A 19,480-nucleotide genomic window follows, 5' to 3' on the forward strand; every position below is an offset into this window, starting at 1 on the left:
CGGCGCGCCACGACACTCAGCATTCAGGAGGACGGCCATTGCATTCACGCCGAGAAGCGGGGACTGTGGCACATTAGTATGCGGCCTGCGTCAGCCGGGCCGAGCCCCGTTTGCGATCGCTCCGCATGCGACAGCTTATTTACCGACTGCTCGCCTCCTTCCCCCGCTTATCAGCACGCATTTCTAAATCTTGTGGGACACTGCGCCTAAAATAGCTGCCTGCCATCAAACTGTCTGCGGCAGGTTTCCAGTGTTCAGGAGCTTTGTTCGGTCTGCAGGGATCTTAAAGCTTTCACTGTTTCACCCATCCTCTTCCTCTCATTTGGCGTGTACAGTAGGTATTTTTACTGGCACAGCCACAGTCTTCCTCTCTCTGTGGGGAGGTGCTGGGAAACCATAAAACATTTTTCGTTTTCTCTTGGTCCAATTTCAGAGCGGCATAACATTATCTGTTTTTCTCACATCTTTCAGACAGGATGATGGACTCTGCCTCTGTTTCCAAAGCTCCTTTTTTTTTGGCATGGTCCTCGCAGCGCAGATCTGAACCACTGAGAGGCAGAGCAACGTCATGGGACTGGCTCTGGGTGGTTGGTGACATTTCCATGGCAACTGATCACCGTCCTCCGTGCCCGCAGATGCCTGCGCTAATGAAACCCAGCTGGCTCTGATTGGGCTAATTAGCTTGTTAGGGGCTTGTAAAGGGTGAGCCAAACAGGGAGGCAACACAGTGCCCTGTTCAAGATGTACAGTGGTTTTGGGTTTCAATAGATCCACTGCAGTCTTTTCAGTTTTCTGCTTTTCTTGATCGGACCTCTTCCCAATTTTATGTAATTTTTCCAGTAATGTAATTTTTTTTTTGTTAAATTCTGCTGTCCTGCCTTATGGTAAAACCTCCACCCCAACGTGCAATACCGGTAATGATTTTTAAGGTAAAGTTTGAAATTCAGGCTCCATTTCCTTTTCCTTACAGAATAAAACCATTCAGTGAGAATTAATCACTCAGACTCATTCATTCTCTTTGTTAGCTTTAGCTTCTAGCTAGAAATACATAAAGCATCACATACTTCTTGATACCACTGTATAGCCATAGATACCTGAAAAAATGTCTTAAGAACTGGGTCATTTAAGTTAGTGATTTTGAGAAAATGCAGGCCAGTTCATCTGCTTGTGTTTTAATTAAGATGGTGTTGGGGAGGGCCTGGTACTCTACAGCTCCCATAACAGGAGAACCCAAAGATCAGCTTCTTTCAAGGGATATATTCTGACACTGCAAATTCCTCACAGACCCACGCAGTAACTCCTGGGGCAGAACTAATACACGTACAGGAGATAAATGCACAAACAGCCTGTCTATATATGTCGCATTTAATGAATAAAAGGACTTTAATCACCACAAACCCATTTTATCATCTTACTCGGCTTCTCAATTTTCTTCACTAAGCTTTAAGTCTACAAGAATATGGATGTGCTTATGACTTGCAATTTAGCAGGTTATTTATGAGCTTCAGAAGGTGTTCTTTCATTAAGATGTACTTCAGCAGTGCATCCTGTGTTACAATGTGATCCTCCCACACCCTCACGCTCACCCTCCATTGACAAGACCCCCTCCACCCCCACCTTCCCTTAAATACTCCAGCCTCTGTTCACTTTCAAACACTCCCAACAGACAAACAGGATAGGACATCCAAAATTAAAATCCAAGAATCTAATAAGCCTTCTCCATCCAGGAATCTGGTCTCTGAGTCTCCTTCATCAAGGTCTAATATCATCCTTACCTTTCCATGGAGACAACGGTCAGAGTGGAGAGAAACACAAGAGAGACCTCCTCTCACTCCTCTTCAAAGGCAAGAAGAGGGCCCAAGAAGGACAATTCTGCCTCCTTACGGGAGCGGCGACACAGACATGGCAAGGCGGTGAAGCCAACGGTGCCAGTGAGGAACAAAGCGGTCACGGGCACGGAAAGCGAGGAGGCCGTTGCCCCACCGGAGCAGTCGGAGGAGGAAAAAGTGAAGGGGAACTCCACAGTCATCAACGTGGATAGCGTGAGGGACAACGAGGAGGAAGAGGAGGCGCTCGGACTTCTACAGTGGGAGCAGCATGAGGATGGTAGGTCCGAGATGCATGAGGGGGGCATGCAGTTGAAAAACCAACAGTCACACGGTCGTTTACGTTTCTACCGATGGTCGTTCACAGGCTTAAAGCAAAGGACTCTGGGTGTTTGTGAATGGCTCCTCATCGTTGTAGCTGTTGTCATCATAACCCTTTCCTTTCCCCTGTCCATCTGGCTCTGCGTGACGGTAAGATTTATTGGTTTTTACCATAAATTAAAATCTAAATATAAATTCTAAATATTATATTACTTTTGAACTATGTGAATTCACAGGTAATCAGGGAGCATGAAAGAGCCGTGATCTTCAGACTGGGGCATCTACTGAAGGGGAAGCCTAGAGGACCAGGTATCATTACTTTAATAAAAAAATTCATTTATTCCTCAACAGCTTTCATCATTTTACATGGTGGGCAACTACACTGCTTTCCACCAAAGGCCTGTAGTTCATCTAACCGCAGTGAAACATCACTTAAATCTCTCTGGGGGATTTTTCTGCAAAGAATATAAGCATAATAGACTATTCTGAGCTAATATCAAAGTAACAAAGTTCATGTCTCCTTCCCTCTCAATGGTTGGTGTCTAGGACTCCTGTTCTACATCCCGTTTTTAGATGTGTGCCAGAAAGTCGACATTCGGTTGAAAATGCTGAAAGTTCCCATTCACACGGTAACGAGCGGCTCCTTCCGCAAACAGGACTCAAAAGACTCACAGAAAGTTACTGAAAACACTTTGATGTGATGTTATAACCTCTGCCATCTGGTGCCCAGGTGGTGACTAAGGACTTGGTGAGTACAGAGCTGAGCTCTGCCTGCTATTACCGCGTAGAGAACGTGTCGCTGTGCTTCACTGTGCTCTCCGGAGTCTCCTCCATGCTACAGGCGCTCGTCCAGCTCACCGACAGAGAGGTCCTGGCTCACCGCACCTTCAACCAGATTCTGCTCGACAGGAAGGACATCACCAAGGAAATCCAGGTGCTTCGGTTTCCACGCGGCTCGGCACGAGGGCCTCTCAAGTTGTTGGCTACCTCAAGGGCGGACGTGCTTCTAAAAGTGTGATGGGGCCTGGGATTCGGAGCATTACGTAACAGGACATGAAGTTTGTGTTTATGTCTGGGCTCTGGTTCCAGGGCGAGCATCCAGCTCTGCTTGACTTTGGTGTCCCCCTTAGAAAAATGATGGATGATAATGAGAGGTTTCAGCAGGACATAGACATTGTAAAGTAAAGCTACACATCCACCTTTCTACTTCACGACCCAGGTGGCTCTGGACGCTGTTACCTCTAAGTGGGGAATCAAGGTTGAGAGAGCAGAAATGTGAGTATCCAGTCTGTCCCACTCACAGAAGGTGCGTGACAGTGTCCCAAACGGGGGGGGCCCTAACACTGAGCGACAGTAATGGTGCCTCTTTAATGGTGCGGGCCCTCATTGGTTTCGCTGTCTGCTCCACACGTCTCAGAGAGGATGTCCGCATCCCCGCCGAGCTTCAGCGCAGTGTGGCTGCGGAGGCGGAGGCCAGGAGGCTGGCCCAGATCAAAGTAAGAGACCCCCGCTGCTCGTCGCTCTTTTACCCCGTCGACCTTTCCGTTAGCTACATTAAAGAGCAGTGGATGGATAATTAGTGTTAAAAGGCTGATTGCTGAAAAGTGACGACTCAACCTAAAGGCTGCTGGCCGACACCTCTTACACTTCCATATTGTGATAATTTTCTTAATGACAAATTTTAAAAGATCACTTAGTGCAGTGTGGGTCTCCTAGGAGACCCATGGCCGATCCATGTTCTTGCTCCTTTCCAGTTCCCAGCTAGCAGTCAACATTTTTGCTCCCTACTTGGAGCTGGGAGGGAGCAAATATATCTGGTCTGTGGGTCTCCAAGGAGAGGATTTGTTCATTGTTTTCAGATTAGAACTGTTTAAATTGATTAAAAATGTAGCAATGCCAAGCTTTATTAGACATTGATCAACTAGGAAACTTGGTTGTTTTGAGCACTTAGGTTTTATAATAAGGACTTAGATCCTTCCCACCAGGGTGAGTATGCTTGTATATCGCCAGGTCATCGCAGCAGAAGGAGAGAGAGCGGTCTGTGAAGCCCTCAAGGCCTCCATAGATACGCTGTCGGGATCCCCGGCTGCAGTCCACCTGCGCCTGCTGCAGCTCTTGCACACCCTGCGCACAGACCACCCGGCCCTTGTCCTCAACCTGCCCTGCGACCTCATGGCCCTGCCCTCTGACGTGTCCACCACCCTTGGTCTACCTCCAGCCACGCCCACAGATGACGACCCCACAAAGACCTCCCATACAGACTCCCCCATGATGTAAACCGCCATCCTGTTCCACTTTCACACATTAAAGATCAATCCTAGACGAGACATGAATAAGCAAAAATAAAAAATAGTTTTCTTGGGTGTCCTCCAGGTGGCACAATTTCACTCCCGGATCGAAATGCGACATTCAGGTGAATCAGGGACTGCAAACAGTGTGCGACTGTGGGAGTTAATGCGTGAGTGATCTCAGCCAGGCAGGCATCCTGACCAGGGAGTGCCCTGAGTTATGGCCCATATTTCCCAGGACAGGCAGGATCCACATCACTGGATGGATGGATCGATGCTTTATTGTTTCTCGGGGTGTTTTATAAATATTTTGAGTCACTGAAAAATTCCTGAGGAATATTATCACACTTCATCAACCATCAACACATCCAAAGGCAGAAGCTGTAAAAATGGTTTATGCTGGGCTCTCTGTGTGCTATTTTTTTCTTTGCTTTTCTCATTGTGATGCTGTACAAGAAAAATAAACTTACACATGAATTTGTCGACAGTTTATGCTTCTCATTCATAGATTCCTCATCTGCTGAGGTCACAGTGTGGGTTAAGAAAATATATACCAAATAATTTAGAAGAAAAAAATCATATTACAGATCACCAACTTCCTACAAACTTTGGTAAAAGAATGGTGTCTTGTTCCAGTACAATGCAGTGTAATTCATATCTTCCCTGTGGCATTACGTACCTACTGAGAGATACACCCGGACAGCTGAATGTTTACTGCTTCCTAACACTGGGATTAGTGTCTTCCGGAGAGTCCTGTGGCCTGACAATGGAGATCAGGGCTTCTGCGCCAGCTTTGGCCTCCTGCTTTTTGTCTTTGCACTCGCTGGTTTGGGGTCTGGGGACTCTCCTTTAGGTGCTGGTGCCAAAACGCTGTCATCTGTAAAACAAGTCAGTTCAGGCTTTCAGCAGAGCTACAGACCCTACTGTGAATCCATGTACTCATAAGTAACTATGAAGTAAGGACTAGGGTCAGGGGGAGACTTTAATACTCCCTCTTGAATATTTTGACTTCAATCGTGGAGGTTCCCCTTAAATATCTATATATAAACTGTTTGCTTACATTAACCTGAATAAAGGATTAAAGTATGTTACGGCTTATTTATGTATGTTCATTTTACATAACTAGTTTTAAAAACTTGTGTATTTGGGCCAACAGGCACAATAATTTAATGTATTTTCCCATTCCAAGATAACCCTACCCCTGTACTAGATACAATGAATTAATGTAATAATTCAAAGAAAAAAAACTAAAAACTGCATTACAGTTTACAGATTCATTACGTAGGATGGGACGTCCCAGGGTATAGTACCAGAGACGAGAGGCCCGTTTAATCACATGTGAACAATAGATGTATAATAATGTGAATAATCACCAATAATATAAACTCTCTGAATAAATAGATTTCACAAGAACAAGGAACAGAGTTTAAACCGCCCAGAGCCACCATTTAAATGTCTTGCTAATGAGGACGGCGTCTCTCATCCTATCTGTCCTCCTCACCTGATTGGATGAGAGGGTCTCACTAATGAGGACGGTGTCTCTCACACTATGTGTCCTCCTCACCTGATTGGATGAGAGGGTCTCACTAATGAGGACGGTGTCTCTCACACTATGTGTCCTCCTCACCTGATTGGATGGGAGGGTCTCACTAATGAGGACGGTGTCTCTCGCCGTGTGTCCTTCTGACCTGATTGGATGATGGCGTCACTCGCCCTGTGTGTCCTCCTCAACTGATTTGATGAGGAAGTTTGGTGTGAGGTGCTGTGCTCCGGCTCACCTCTCTCCTCCATGGCGCCTCCTCCCTGGATCTGCTGCTCCAGCTCGTGGATCCTGACCAGTGCAGCCTGCAGCGACTCCTCCATGCTCAGAGCCCGTTCTTCTGCGCTTAGGGCCCGCTGCTCTGCCCCTCTGGTATGGATATGTGAGCCCAGACTGATATGAGGCAATATAAAGATGCACGCACAAACGCACACGCACAAACGCACACACACATACACAGTCCACATATTCAGATCTTTATGGGGACTCTCCATTCATTTGTATCCCAACTATGGCAACTTTAACCATAAGTAACCAAACAAAATACAAGACTTGTGACATTTGTAGTTTTTAAATTGCAGTCACAGATTCAATTTTAATTGCGTATCCCCTTCTAGGGACCCAAAGAAATGGTCCCCCAACGTCAAAACAGGCTTTTGGTTCCCACAATATAATATACACTGTATAACCCCCCCCCCCACACACACACACACACACACAGGTTCTTACAGTAACTGCTGCTGGAGCAGCCCAATGGTGTCCAGGGCATCAAAGGCTCTCTGCGCACTGGGAGTCTGTGGGCGCATGACCTGGGTCTCCGTCTGAGAGAGAAGAGCCCGTCAGCTCTCGTCACACTCAGACTGATGAGTAAAGAAACCACTAAATTATCATATTTATATCTATTAAAAATGCAACACAGAAGCTAAAAAAGGGGCACTGTAACCTGTTACCTTACACCTGAAGGGCTGGGAGTTAAATTCCCATGACCCTCTTTGCCTGTGGGACGTATACATTCTCTCCATGTTTATGTAGATATGCTCCCACAGTCTAAAAAGCATGGAGATAAGCAATGTCTTTACATTGCCCACTCTGTGTGTGTGTGTCCTGCAATGGACTCTGCCTCCCAAGTTTCCCATTCCAAGATAACCCTACCCCTGTGCTAGATACGCCATCATGGAAGAGGGATGGATATATATTTATATTTAAAAAAATTCATGAACTGCCAAATGTGACATATACATGATCAAATGAATCTTTTACAATGGAGCCGGTGTGTTCCGAACCTCCTGCGGTGGGCAGGCAACTGGACACCAAGCTCTTACGACACCAAGGCTTTGAGTCACCTCCGTTTGGGTGACCCACACTTATCACTGTGCAGAGATGTCCTGCCTTTGTGCAGCTCGGTGACAGACATGTCAGCAAGGCGTCTTTCCGTCAGAAATAGGACTACTGACTTTGTTTGGGTGCCTGGCTCGTCCTGTAGGAACTTACATGCACATGCACAGATTCTGTATTTTGCATCCTACTGAGAGGATTATACTCCATGACAATTTGGAGAGTTGTCTGATTAACGGATGGAAAGCTTTTCGAGGAACTGCAACTCATGTACCTTGGAAGCAGTGTTAGTTACAATTAAATTTGTACAAAAATATTCAAGGTTTTGCTGCTACTGTTCTGCAAATGAACTGCATCGACCCTAAAACAGGGCTACAGTTTTATATACGAGCCCCCATATGCCTAACCGCTGCCAGCAGTACAGTTTCTGCCCCCAGGCTCTGTTCGACAATGTCGCCGTCATGACCAATCAGCTTCAGATGGGCTGCTTCTTCTGGACTATCTGGCACCTCCTGCTGGACGAAAGAAGACAAACATGGTTGGCGCAAAGACTTTTAGCATCATCTTAACGGTATATGAAAAGGCGTGGATCGGTAACTGACCATGACAGCTGACCAGTACAGTGTTCTCACCACACTTCCCACAATGACTGACCTCTCCCAGCACTGCTCCTCCCAGCTCCGAGGCTGCAGATGACCCTGTCACTTGATCCACCTGATGACACGGATGCTGGAATTGGCTCCGTTCCAACATTCACCAACAGCCGCAAGTAGCAATGATTATTAGGATCTCACCAACAATTCTTTGTGGGACTCTACAGCGGGAAGGACGTCAGCGCCGGACTCTGTCACAGCCCAGGCGACGGTCGTGGTCACCTGCAGGTCCACCGGATGTCCCCTCAGACCTGACAGCAGGATCTGACACGCGTCTATCCACTCTCCACACTCCCGCTAAACGTCACAGTGTATTAAAAAGTGCAGGCATACAGGTAAGTAAAAACACGTGTAGAATATAATGTGGTAATACAGGAACTATATAGCAGTATAATGTGGTAATGAGGGAACTGAGGCTTAAAGGCTGCTGTGCGCAGGGATTATCACTGTCAAAACTGGATTTAAACATTTCCCTGCGAACACTTGGTTCCCATTGGATAAAACTAGGCAGTGATTGACAGTGTGCAGTAGTCCCGCCCACCTTGTAAAAGTCAGTACCTGTAATTTTTTGAGCTCAACAAGCTCACTTTCTGACTCATCTCCCATTCCCCTTTGGATGTCCTCTTCAACAACAGGTTGACATAAGCTGTGTGAGAAAGATCTAGTGACCTTCCTTAATTCCTCCATTTACCACTTTCATTTACTAAGCACATACTTGCATCTGGGATATATGATCCTCTTTCCATAACTGTTCATCCAACTCGATCACGGTGAGTCTGCATCCTATTTTGGAAGCACAGGGTACAAGGCAGAGGACAACCTGCTAGATTGTCATTTGTTGCAGGGACACTTTATACTTAAAAAAAAAAGAGACGAAATGTAGCAGGTGGCTTGTTTTTTCCTGACTGATTCCTCCCAGAATCCTCTGCTGCTGTGTAAAACTGTTCGAGATTTTAAACCGTCAAGAAGAACGAATACATGAAAGATCTGACCTGTCCCTGAAAACAGCATGAAATATTATAGTTCAATTCGTTTAAATTAAGTTGTACAAAGTGACAAAGTTCTGCTTCTGATATGATATAAATCACAACATGCCAAAGAAACTCAAGTTATTTACAACTTTTGAAAACATTTTTAAGGTAAAAGATTCTGAAAACTTATATTCCAAATGCTGTATAAAAATACTTTTTTGGATAGCAGGATGACAGGTTAGACAAGCAAAACACTGCAAATGAGTGAGTTGCAAAATTCCTTCCCTAAACTAGAGATCTTTGCTCCCCAAAAAGTGCCTGGTTTGTAGTGTAATTTTCATACCCCTGCACCAGGTGGCACCCTTTCTGAAAGAAAGTATTCTGCAGTTAGTCGAAAAATATGCCCACTTGTGTTGCAGGTCAGTGAAACCCATTGGATCTGCAGCACCTGGAGATTCGGAGGCATCCAGGCCAATGATTTGCACAAGGTGTTCTGTGTATTATATAATTTTCTCTTTGTTGCACAAGTCTTGTTCGAGTTGTACAGAAGGGAACTATAGTTATTTGGTTTATACATTGATTATCGTGCTAATTAAATGTACAGTTTTCTGTCTCTCTCAACCAGAGTGGATATAATATGTTCATTAGAAAGTAACCACGAAAAACAAAATATCTGCGACTTTTACATCTCAGTCTTTAATATTCAAACTGTGTTTGCGATCTTGATAGGACATTTTAGAAATGCAGAAAAATGAACAAATTCTGAATTTCAGTAGTTTTAGGGTGAAAGGTGGGGCATCCTGCCATCCAGGAAAGGAGAGTCAGGTGATCGAGGTTATTGGGTCAGATTATTTCTGTCCATAACTCATCTTCATTACTTATGTATAGTGCCGTGCCCTCTTTGCTATACTCTTATTAACTCAGATATCAGTCCTTACAAGTTTACTTTATCCCCGTCTCTTGAGAAACAAAGCCATAATAACTTAAATTTCATACTAACATTATTTATTCAGGCTGACTTTATCTAGGGGCGGCATGGTGGTGCAGTGGTTAGCACTGTTGCCTCACACCTCTGGGACCCGGGTTCGAGTCTCCGCCTGGGTCACATGTGTGTGGAGTTTGCATGTTCTCCCCATGTCGTCGTGGGGTTTCCTCCGGGTACTCCGGTTTCCCCCCACAGTCCAAAAACATGCTGAGGCTAATTGAACTTGCTAAATTGCCCATAGGAGTGCATGTGTGAGTGAATGGTGTGTGAGTGTGCCCTGCGATGGGCTGACCCCCCCCATCCTGGGTTGTTCCCTGCCTCGTGCCCACTGCTTCCGGGATAGGCTCCAGACCCCCCGCGACCCAGTAGGATAAGCGGTTTGGAAAATGGATGGATGCATGGACGGAATTTAGCTAATCATGCTAGGATACCATACTTGATGAGATACTTGGAGAATCTGTCCAGCTTTTGCACGACGCATCTGGCGTCCTCCTCCAGCTCCTGTACTGTGAGAGGGTAGCCGTCTCCTTCGGGGCCTGGTAACTGGGGTGCCTCGGGGTCACCGGTGTAATTGGGAACCATAAGGAGAAGCAGAGCTACCATCCAGCGAGTCAGGGAGGTGTGAATAGAGTTCACCTGCCATCAACAACAACAAAATGATGAAAAATAATCACGCACGTCACCCAACCCAGGCTGGCTGAATGACTAAATCTGCACAGTGCTGTACCTCCTCTCTTAACTTTTGGTTTTCGCAGTCAAAAAAGCTGCTTTGCGTGAAGACAAACTCACGTAGTATAGCGAGAACCTCATCAACATTTATCCTGCAGGTGGAAAGCGAAAGAGCAAAATCACATACTGTAATGGCATCTTAAGGTTAGCACACTTCCCTCTCCCTTTCCCGCTCTGATACCTGATGTGGGGACTCTGCTTCTCGCTCCCTGGCTGGGTCCTGGACACTTGCTCCAGGCCTCCATCTGTTAGCTTTATCCAGTTGGCCAGAGCCTTCTCCAGCTGCAACCAATCACAAGGGGGCATGCCTCCTGGCCAGTCACTCGCTGCCGTTAGCTTGGCAGCCCAGGGCTCCATCGTGCTGGCTAGAGATATCAGCAGCCTGCGGGCACCTGGGATGGTATGGCGGGACAGATAACGTAGCATCGACGGAAAGAGCAACCAAGAAGGGTCACCAGTCATAATGCTGTCCAGAGAACGAAGGAAACTCTCACCGCTCTCCCCAGCTGCACGAGTGCCCAGCTGCATGTGGAGCTCTGAGATAGTCGCATTCAGATTCTGCATGGCTCGCCACCCCGCAGGGGGCTGCCCATCGGGCTGAAGGTGCCTCTTAAAAAGCCGCAAGCCCACCTCCAGCCATCCCTCGTGCAGCTGCGACAGCAAGTCCAGGGTCTCCTGGAAGCGAAGGTCGCTGCCTGCATAAAGGTCACTTTGCAGGTTCAATGCCTATAAAGAGTTTGCAATTAGGTAGGAATACAAAGAATCAGGAGGACACAAGATACACAGTAACTAAACAGCAGCTCAAATTGTTAAACTATATTAGAACTGTATGGGGGGGATTCCACTATCCTAAGAAAGTTTAATGTCTACTAAAATTCAGGTCACATGTTTCCTATGTAGGTATCACCCCATGTTCCTGTCTGACCACCCAATAGTTGCAAAGTTCTTGCTTACTGGAGTTTCTTTCCCAGTCCTAAATATTTGTTTAGTAGTCTCTGTAAAAGCAACACTTTTCTGTGATTAAGGTAATACTGTTTCCAAGCTGTAAATTAAGATTTTACCTGTCTTTTGTATGTTTAACTGAAACACTTAATGAAGCAATTTGTGCCACTTACTGCCAGCCAGTGTTTTATGTCATTAAGCAAACTTTCCTCTGACTCCTTATTGGACATCTTGTCTAGTCCCCTAGAGAAGAGAAAACACACTCAACTGATGAGGATAGAAGATAAACAACCATACCGTCAGCTTAGAGACTGCTGTACTTTGAGCAGTATCTCCACGGCAATGGCAGGGCCACATCCCACTCACTTGACATTAGCCAGAGACCGCTGGTGCCATTTTGCAACGCCGGCCCCGACGGCCCCCATTTTTTCACAATGGCTGCGTTCGGCCGTCTCCATCTCCCGCACGAAACCACGTACGTGGTCTTTCCACTGGTCTGTCAACTGCAGGATGCAGCTCACATCCTCTGCGTCCTCAAAAGAGAGAGGGGGACAAGACACAGGATGTGGCATCACGGTCACAGAGATGAAGGTAGAGCTCCCAGTACGATGCTGCATGCGTTTAGCGCGTAAATCACCCTGGATGTCAGCAGTGTGACAAAGTGCTCTGCCAGCTCGGCCCAGGTCCGCTCGCTGACGTGCAGCCTCTCAGCCACCTGGAGTTTCTTCGCCTCAATCACCTGCCAGACGGCACTCAGTCACCAGTCCGTCAGTGAGGGTCACATGCAGGTGGTGGACAAATGGACAGAGGTGCTCAGGACGGTCATCCCACCTTAAGAACCACACTGTAACTGACTCTGCTCCAGAGGTTCCTCTCCTCAGTCAGCTGGGCCACCTGAGCCTCCAGCCTCCGGCGCTGCATCTCATACAGCTGGTGGTACTCTGCGACCAGGCTTAGGGCAAGAGTTCGGCACATATAATCACTTCCTGGTTCCTGTCCAATGAGCTTCATTCATTAAAAGCTTCATTAGCGTTGGTTTGCTTCATAATAATACTTGATACTTTATTGATTCCCATGGGGAAATTGTCTTTACACCTCCCTCAACTTGCTCTTTTTTGTAGAGTAAGTTGTCCGTGAAGGGCAGCCACCTGTAGCGGGGCCCAGGAAGCTGGGGGTTAAGGGCCTCGCTTGAAGACCCGCAGACAAGCGGAGGCTAGGTTTGAACTGGCAACCCTTCAGATTACAGGCACACAGGCTTGACCCACAGAACCACACGCTGCCCCATAAGCATGGGGCCGTGGTATGAAGCCCTCCGAGTTGTATGCCTTACTCTGAGTTCCTCTGTGACTGTTCCAGTGCCTTGGATAGGTCATCCTGTGCCTTGGCTACTTGTCCTGACATGTTTTCATCTTGGGTCTTCATGTTGCTCAGCTCGCTTGAGCAAACAAATAGCAGCACAGACAAAAGAAGAGCAAACGGGATGATGTTAACGGGAGCCGTTTCCCTGGAGAAATCAGGAGCATCCTCTCAAATGGCTCAGGATGATTTGTTCAGTCTTTCCCGGAGACAACATCATCATTTTCGAGGGTGTGTCACTCAATAAGTAACACTCACACCAGCTCATGAGCTTTAGTGTAAATGTACAACAGGGTTGTTCAGATCACAGTCCTCAAGGTCCGAGCCCTGCTGACTTTCCAGCCTTCCTTTACCTGTGAGCCAGGTGTGAAGACTCTGTTGCCAATCAGAATCATCCATCCATCCATTTTCCAAACCGCTTATCCTACTGGGTCGCGGGGGGGTCCGGAGCCTATCCCGGAAGCAATGGGCACGAGGCAGGGAACAACCGAGGATGGGGGTTGTTCCTCATGAGACTCGAACCTGGGTCCCAGAGGTGTGAAGCAACAGTGCTAACCACTGCACCACCATGCCGCCCCCCCAATCAGAATCAGTCATTATTAGAAGAACTGAAAACTAGGCCTGGATTTGGAATTGAGGGCCACATTTGAAGAGCCCTAGTATGTACTTTACCTAACATGTGCGTAGGCTGTGGGCTGCAGGCAACAAATTTCCCCCTGGGATCAAAAATGTATGCCTTTGGTTTCATTGAGCAACACAACATACTGTTCTACACCTATCTGACAGCAGATGGCACTGTAGAGTGACAAGAGGGATACCATTACCTAATCCACCCAACAGAACACGTTCCACATGTGCTGCTCAAGCCTGATCACCCAGGCCTGTGGGAAACAAACCTGGATCCCTAGTACAGGGCACACCTTGTACTGACTAGTGCACCACTGAGAAAGCCTTCATCGCTTTGACTCATCTTATCTACACAGCTGCATAAAGACACAAGCACACACAATTTGAACAAGACGCACTTGCTGAGCTGAGAGACGGAGCTCTTGAAGCCAGTGATCTCCTCCATCAGACGCCGGTCCAGGGCCCGCTGAGCCAGGCTCTCCGTGTGCAGCCCCTTCAGTTGCCGTGGGATGCGGTCCAGCAGGGCGGCATACCGCTGTCTGCAGGCACCGTGCCCCAATCCCACTCAGCTCCATGGATACATGCTCGCTGAGATGTTCATATGAACCTGACTTCTCCATGCCGCCTACGTTATCATCTCTGGCTCGTTGTGAACATTCATTTTATGCAAAGGTCCGGCTGACCTGAGCTTGGACAGCAGCTGCCCTCTCTCCGCACATTCCACGCTGACCTGCCGGATCACCTCATGGAAGACAACGTTGTAGATGTTCTGCTCCACCTGCACTAACTCCAGAAGACCCTGCATCTAACAAAGTGAAATAAAAAGTAATTTCTGCAAATCACATCTAATCAATCATCAGAAATTTTTGTTTTTGACGAAGCATAAATGTAAAATGGTACACAACAAAAACATTGCATGCAGAATTAGTAGACAATTGTGTAATTTGCTTGTATTTGCTCTTCCAGTTTAATAGGTTCAATCTAGTAATTTCTAATTTAGAAAGGGTTGTTTAAAAATAGAGCATGCTCAGTATTTATCCGAGTATTTCCTGTTTGGAGTGAAAAAGCAAACCATAGATACTTTCCTATGAAGAATCATTAAGCCAATTATTATTACTACAACAAAGGACTTTAGAGAGCAGAAAAATAGCAAAGTGCCAGTCAGAGGGATGCAAAATAATCTAAACTGCCAAACTTTTAAAACGCGATCATCATACAATCGAGTGTTTCGTGGCCAACAGCCAAAGAAGATGCAAGAAGCATGTAGACAGAAGACACACCTGCTTAAGATATGTGTCAAATTAAAGGGGAAACCTCTAGAAACTCTTCAGAATCAAATGCCATCATTTTTCAAAACTATAATCTGAAAAGGATCTCCAGAAGTACTAGGTGCAGTGTGCTGTGTGACACTGCTAAGGTCACAAAGGCTAAAACGCATCCTCAACTCAGTAAGGCATAGAGGCTAAAACCTCAAGAACGAGTACAACTGATTTTACATGGGCTTTACGGACAGGTGAAATGAGAGTGACTCTTGATGGAGCAGATGGATGGGCCAGTGGTTGGACACCTTCTAGAAGCACCCACAAGGTGGTGGAGGAGTGAGGATGCAGGCTGCAGTTTCAGTGATGAACTTGTTGGAATTTCACGACTTGCAGGTGTAAAAAAATTAACTACAAGATCGACTGCCAACTTATATTGCAGATGATACCTGCTTCAAACACTAGTGCTAAAAAGTCAGCAGCTTTTGAAAAGGTTACTGTATGCAAACAGGACAATGCCTGTTCTCGTGCATCAAAGTATTCCATAGATTGGTTAAGAAAGGCTTGAAAGGTGACTGAATTATGATCTGGTCCCCTTCATTGCCTGAGATTGAGAGCTACTAGGCCTTACTAAAGTATGAGATTTACCAAGGTGGTAAGCTGTACCCTTCTCAGAGCAGGGTCTCGGAGGCGGTCGTAGCTGGCTCAGCTAATATAAGACAAGATCGAATCAAAAGTCTGACTGGATCAAGTGACAACAGGCTCATGGTGGTCACTGAGAAGAAAGGTGGCTGCACAAAACATTAAATGCGGTAAAGTGGACGGTAAGATTGTTTTTATTATTTTTTTCTGTTGATGGTGAAGAAAACAATTCACTTTAAAAAGTTTTGGATTGCCTAATAATTGTGCACACTGATGAGCAAATGTTTTTCCTTTTATTTTATTTATTTGTGATAGATTAATGCAACATTTTCTCTCTAAAACAATTTACTCGGACCAAAAGAAAACTTCTGAATTCATTTTCATAAGTCTGGCCGACTTTTGCTAAAATTATCTCCAGGAATAGTACTTGTCTAATAATTCTGCATACATGTATATTCATAACCATACTGACATGACAGTGGTTTCCATACTGAGGTAGATTATATACAAATTTTAGGTTAGGAATTTTGGAGCAATAAAGGCAACCTGGATGGCTGTGAATGACAACCTGTGAGGACTCCCTCAGCTCTGGGAAGTCCCGATTGACCCCGGCCTTGTCCAGCATTGCATCCATCACTCTCATCAGCTGCACCGCTTCCAGCCTCCCGCTGGGTTTCCTGAAGATTCAAAGGATGTTCTGCTGCTGTCAGTTACTGTTTTTGTCACCTCACTGCCTTTGGCAAAGCCTTCATTGTAAGTGACAGGAAATAACAAACAGGCCAAACTTTTGGGGTGGTTGTGTGTGTGGGGGGGGGCTGCGGTCTCAGCGGTGGGACCTGCTGCTTGTTTGAGGAATCTACTAATATATAATCCAGTGACATCTCTACTCACAGTGATGGGAAGATCTTCAGCCTGTTCTCCTCATCCTCCAGGAGGATGGTGTACTTGCTAGCCAGGGAAATGGAGAATTATTGAAAATAAATTGCAAATATACACACAAGCAGGTTCTTTGTCAAGGATAAGTTATGACGATATCCACCCACTCCTCATAGTATGTCAGGCCAGCTACACCTTTGTTCTTTACAATGTGATACTCCTCTGGTATCAGACTCCCCATCAGGTTTACATCCTAAAATTACAAAGCAAAGACATCTGTAAATAACACCTTAGAGCACTATTTTTGACATCTAGTGATTTTTTTCTTATTATCCAGTAACCACACTATTTCGTTTTTTTTTTTTTTTTTGCTCATAGACCAAAGTGTTACAACGGATAAGTAAATTATATAGACAGAATTGGGCCGTGACTCGAAGAATATCACAGTGCGTAGTTTTCCCATGCTCCCTTGCGAACAGAACTTTTCATCATTTGGGTCCTCAGCAGGATAAACGATTCTCGTTGACCTCTGATTGAGCTTGCCTTCTGGACGCTTCCCAGGTCTGCCACCGGGGGCAGAAGACTCACTTTCTTCTGCGCGGATATGGCATCGTGTAGGAAGGAGATATCTCTGAGTATAGACAGACATTTCATTATAAAGATTAATTAAAAATGAGGAAACATAAAAAAGCAACTGGTTGATAAGGTTAATCAAAACAGCGAGGAAAGCAATAAACATATTATGTATCGGAAATACGATGTATAGGAGTCTCTACAGGTCTGTACAGGAGCTGGTATTTCGACGCCACTGATCTTGGAGCTTTATATCATTACCTCCCAGCTCCGGTCACGGAAGTCGGCTGGTCCAGAAAATACTTGTATTTCTTTCTCCCAAATGCGTGGTACCAGGCTGCATCTGTTTTGCCCAAACCACGGACCTGGTCGCATAAAAACCGTCTTCGCTGAGTTGCTGGACAGTATCAGTTTTTCCAATCAACTCTAGCTAGATTTTGTTGCATGTTTTAAACGTCTTTCTATGTAATAAATAAAATTCACCATATCGTGACCACGGATGTAAATAAGGGAGGGCTGGGGGTTTAATAAGGGGCCCAGAAGAAGAAAAAATCCAGTCCAGATCACAACTGATTATCTAACTAACGACATGTAAATCCAACAAACACAGATGTACGTGCGTTGACACAAACCCTGAAGCCTTTCCTGGTGACTCTGGAGGATCTGGATGTCTCCAAGGGATTCACCGTAGAAATGAGCGAGTTGAACAGCTCATCGGGAATGAAATCATTGCGTAGGGACGGGAGCTGCAGGCTGGACCGATCCCCAGAGGCCGGCTGCTCTCTGCGGGCTGAGAGAACAAGCTAAATCTGAACCATGCAGGCACACATACACACTGGAACACACGAGTTCCGATGGGAAACAATACCAGGCTTTCAGCACACCGGTTCTTTTAACGCGTATTTTCTATTTAAATCTGCATTTGTCTTTTATTAAATGACAGCAAGCGTTGTTTAACTGAAATATATAGCCCAATATTAAAATAAACGCGTTATATTGTTCCTGTTCTCTGGTGATTTGGTAACTTTCGAATTGTACATTTTACCTCTTTCGGATTCTCCGGTAAACGGAACGGCTTTATTGATTTTAACCTTCCGTCCCGCTGGCTTCGGCAGAGATGGAGGTGACGGGCTTAGTTTAACAGATGCAGACATCCTCGTGTGATTCGACTTACACTGTCTATGTCAATATCAGACGCCCAATAAATCAACCAACTCTCCAAAAAAAGCGAATAAAATGTGAAAAACAAAATAAAGGTATATTACTATCAAGTGGAACAATACTAACACTTTTGGCAGTGTGCGCCTGATTCATAATAACAATTAACTAACAACTAATCAGTTATTTTTAACACCCATAAGATACTAAACATGGTTACCAACACCTTCAAAGAGTTTAACCTTGTCTCCTTAGACACAACCTTAAGTATTTCGTTTCTAAGGACGCCATGCGGAGGTCCTCAGGTATCCGTGGAGGGCCGTTCACACCCCAGGGGTGTCTTCGAAGGTGCCTGAGCTTAAGTTACCCTGTCCATCCACGCACCCTTTATTATTATATTATGGATTGATAGTCTGGAGCCTCGTACAGTGGGTTACAGATGTTTGCTTGTACGAATTGTTTACTTTTTACACCATTCAGCCCTTTTCTATATCTAACATTTATAACTTTCACTGTCAGGATGCACAAATTAATTTTAATCCAGGGACTTTCAAAGACTCAGGAAATTCAAAGACTGACTGTATTAAAGTACCTGCTGTTCTCCGGTTTCTTTTAAATATGCAAAACACGAAGATGAAAATATATGAAGAGTAGATTCTGCACTAGACCAGTTTTTTAAATTTAGACTTATTATTCAGTCCTGAAGTCAAGTTCAGTACTCAGCCGAAGTAATTTTGTTAAATCCACAGTGACACTCCCTTTATTAAATGTTGAAATACTGTTTTCTGCAACAGCAGAGCCATGATTATGCCGAGACTATTCCTCGAAAATTCAAGAGCGCTACATTATTCAGTGTTACAGCAGACTCCCAGTGTATAGCAGCGTCAGTTCTGTAACCTCCAGCTAAGGACATGCGGACATAAACACAGATCATATACAAGATAAATAACACTCATGCGTCGTACTGCTAGGTAACTTCATTATATGTAATGTCACATCCATTATAAAAGAAGGGGCTTGTTTCCCAAGTGAAGAATTACATAATGAATCAAACCGCTTCAAACAGTATTTAGTACCAGTCCTGACAGGGAGGTAAATGAAATGTTGTATTGTTGCCATGCAGTGTGGTAGCTTCTATTCAGAAAGGATAAATACTGTAAGCCCCAATAAAGACCACATCACACTTAGTTTGTACAAATACATGGTGACATTGTATTGTTATGTAAACCAACAAAGGTCTTTCCATTTTGGAAATGTTAGCTGTTAAAAATGAACTTCAGCATTAATAAATATCTAGCCATCTATCCATATTTGTTCCATTTATCTAACTGAGGTCAATGGGTCCCTACAGAACTAAGAGCAGGAAAACTAATGTATTTCAGAAAATTTTGCAATATGG

The 19,480-nt window shown here is 45.3% G+C and overlaps 2 protein-coding genes across 4 annotated transcripts; one reads left to right on the plus strand and one right to left on the minus strand.

Annotated features, from left to right (window-relative positions):
• The first annotated feature begins 1,624 nt into the window (after positions 1-1,624).
• nphs2 (NPHS2 stomatin family member, podocin) lies at positions 1,625-4,917 on the plus strand. Its single transcript, XM_048976463.1, has 8 exons — positions 1,625-2,106; positions 2,194-2,297; positions 2,384-2,456; positions 2,694-2,776; positions 2,878-3,081; positions 3,367-3,422; positions 3,565-3,643; positions 4,158-4,917. The coding sequence occupies exons 1-8, from the start codon at positions 1,782-1,784 to the stop codon at positions 4,422-4,424; spliced, it is 1,191 nt and encodes a 396-aa protein (XP_048832420.1). The 5' UTR covers positions 1,625-1,781; the 3' UTR covers positions 4,425-4,917.
• Positions 3,058-18,371, minus strand: axdnd1 (axonemal dynein light chain domain containing 1). 3 transcript variants are annotated; one of them, XR_007382527.1, is made up of 26 exons: positions 17,969-18,371; positions 17,556-17,713; positions 17,185-17,288; positions 16,894-16,981; positions 16,518-16,603; positions 16,366-16,422; positions 16,043-16,151; positions 14,257-14,378; positions 13,972-14,112; positions 12,921-13,025; positions 12,422-12,542; positions 12,228-12,329; positions 11,957-12,123; positions 11,764-11,833; positions 11,143-11,374; positions 10,830-11,040; positions 10,647-10,740; positions 10,356-10,555; positions 8,522-8,609; positions 8,105-8,260; positions 7,965-8,024; positions 7,718-7,825; positions 6,705-6,796; positions 6,214-6,344; positions 5,115-5,312; positions 3,058-3,272 (listed from the first exon to the last, which is right to left on the minus strand). XR_007382527.1 is itself a non-coding variant. In XM_048976461.1 (25 exons), exons 1-25 carry the CDS (start codon positions 18,075-18,077, stop codon positions 5,209-5,211), a joined length of 3,012 nt encoding a protein of 1,003 aa, XP_048832418.1. In that variant the 5' UTR covers positions 18,078-18,371; the 3' UTR covers positions 4,909-5,208. The 3 variants fall into 3 exon arrangements, 2 of the variants coding, with proteins under 2 accessions (XP_048832418.1, XP_048832417.1); XM_048976461.1 differs by lacking the exon at positions 3,058-3,272 and having other exon boundaries at positions 4,909-5,312; positions 7,718-7,822; XM_048976460.1 differs by lacking the exon at positions 3,058-3,272 and having other exon boundaries at positions 4,909-5,312.
• Positions 18,372-19,480: the final 1,109 nt, after the last annotated feature.

This window comes from Brienomyrus brachyistius, chromosome 15 (genome assembly GCF_023856365.1).
Source record: "Brienomyrus brachyistius isolate T26 chromosome 15, BBRACH_0.4, whole genome shotgun sequence".
Classification (NCBI taxonomy): Eukaryota; Metazoa; Chordata; class Actinopteri; order Osteoglossiformes; family Mormyridae; genus Brienomyrus; species Brienomyrus brachyistius.

Bases quoted from the DNA above. Each gene is read 5' to 3' on its own strand.
- nphs2 (XM_048976463.1), top strand. From the start codon at position 1,782: ATGGAGACAACGGTCAGAGTGGAGAGAAACACAAGAGAGACCTCCTCT. The intron at 2,457-2,693 runs GTATCATTACTT...GTTGGTGTCTAG, and splicing joins GGGGAAGCCTAGAGGACCAG to GACTCCTGTTCTACATCCCG. The intron at 3,423-3,564 runs GTGAGTATCCAG...CACACGTCTCAG, and splicing joins AAGGTTGAGAGAGCAGAAAT to AGAGGATGTCCGCATCCCCG.
- axdnd1 (XM_048976460.1), bottom strand. From the start codon at position 18,077: ATGTCTGCATCTGTTAAACTAAGCCCGTCACCTCCATCTCTGCCGAAG. The intron at 16,982-17,184 runs GTAATGATATAA...GTCTATACTCAG, and splicing joins TCCGTGACCGGAGCTGGGAG to AGATATCTCCTTCCTACACG. The intron at 12,543-12,920 runs GTAAGGCATACA...TCTTGCCCTAAG, and splicing joins CAGTCACAGAGGAACTCAGA to CCTGGTCGCAGAGTACCACC.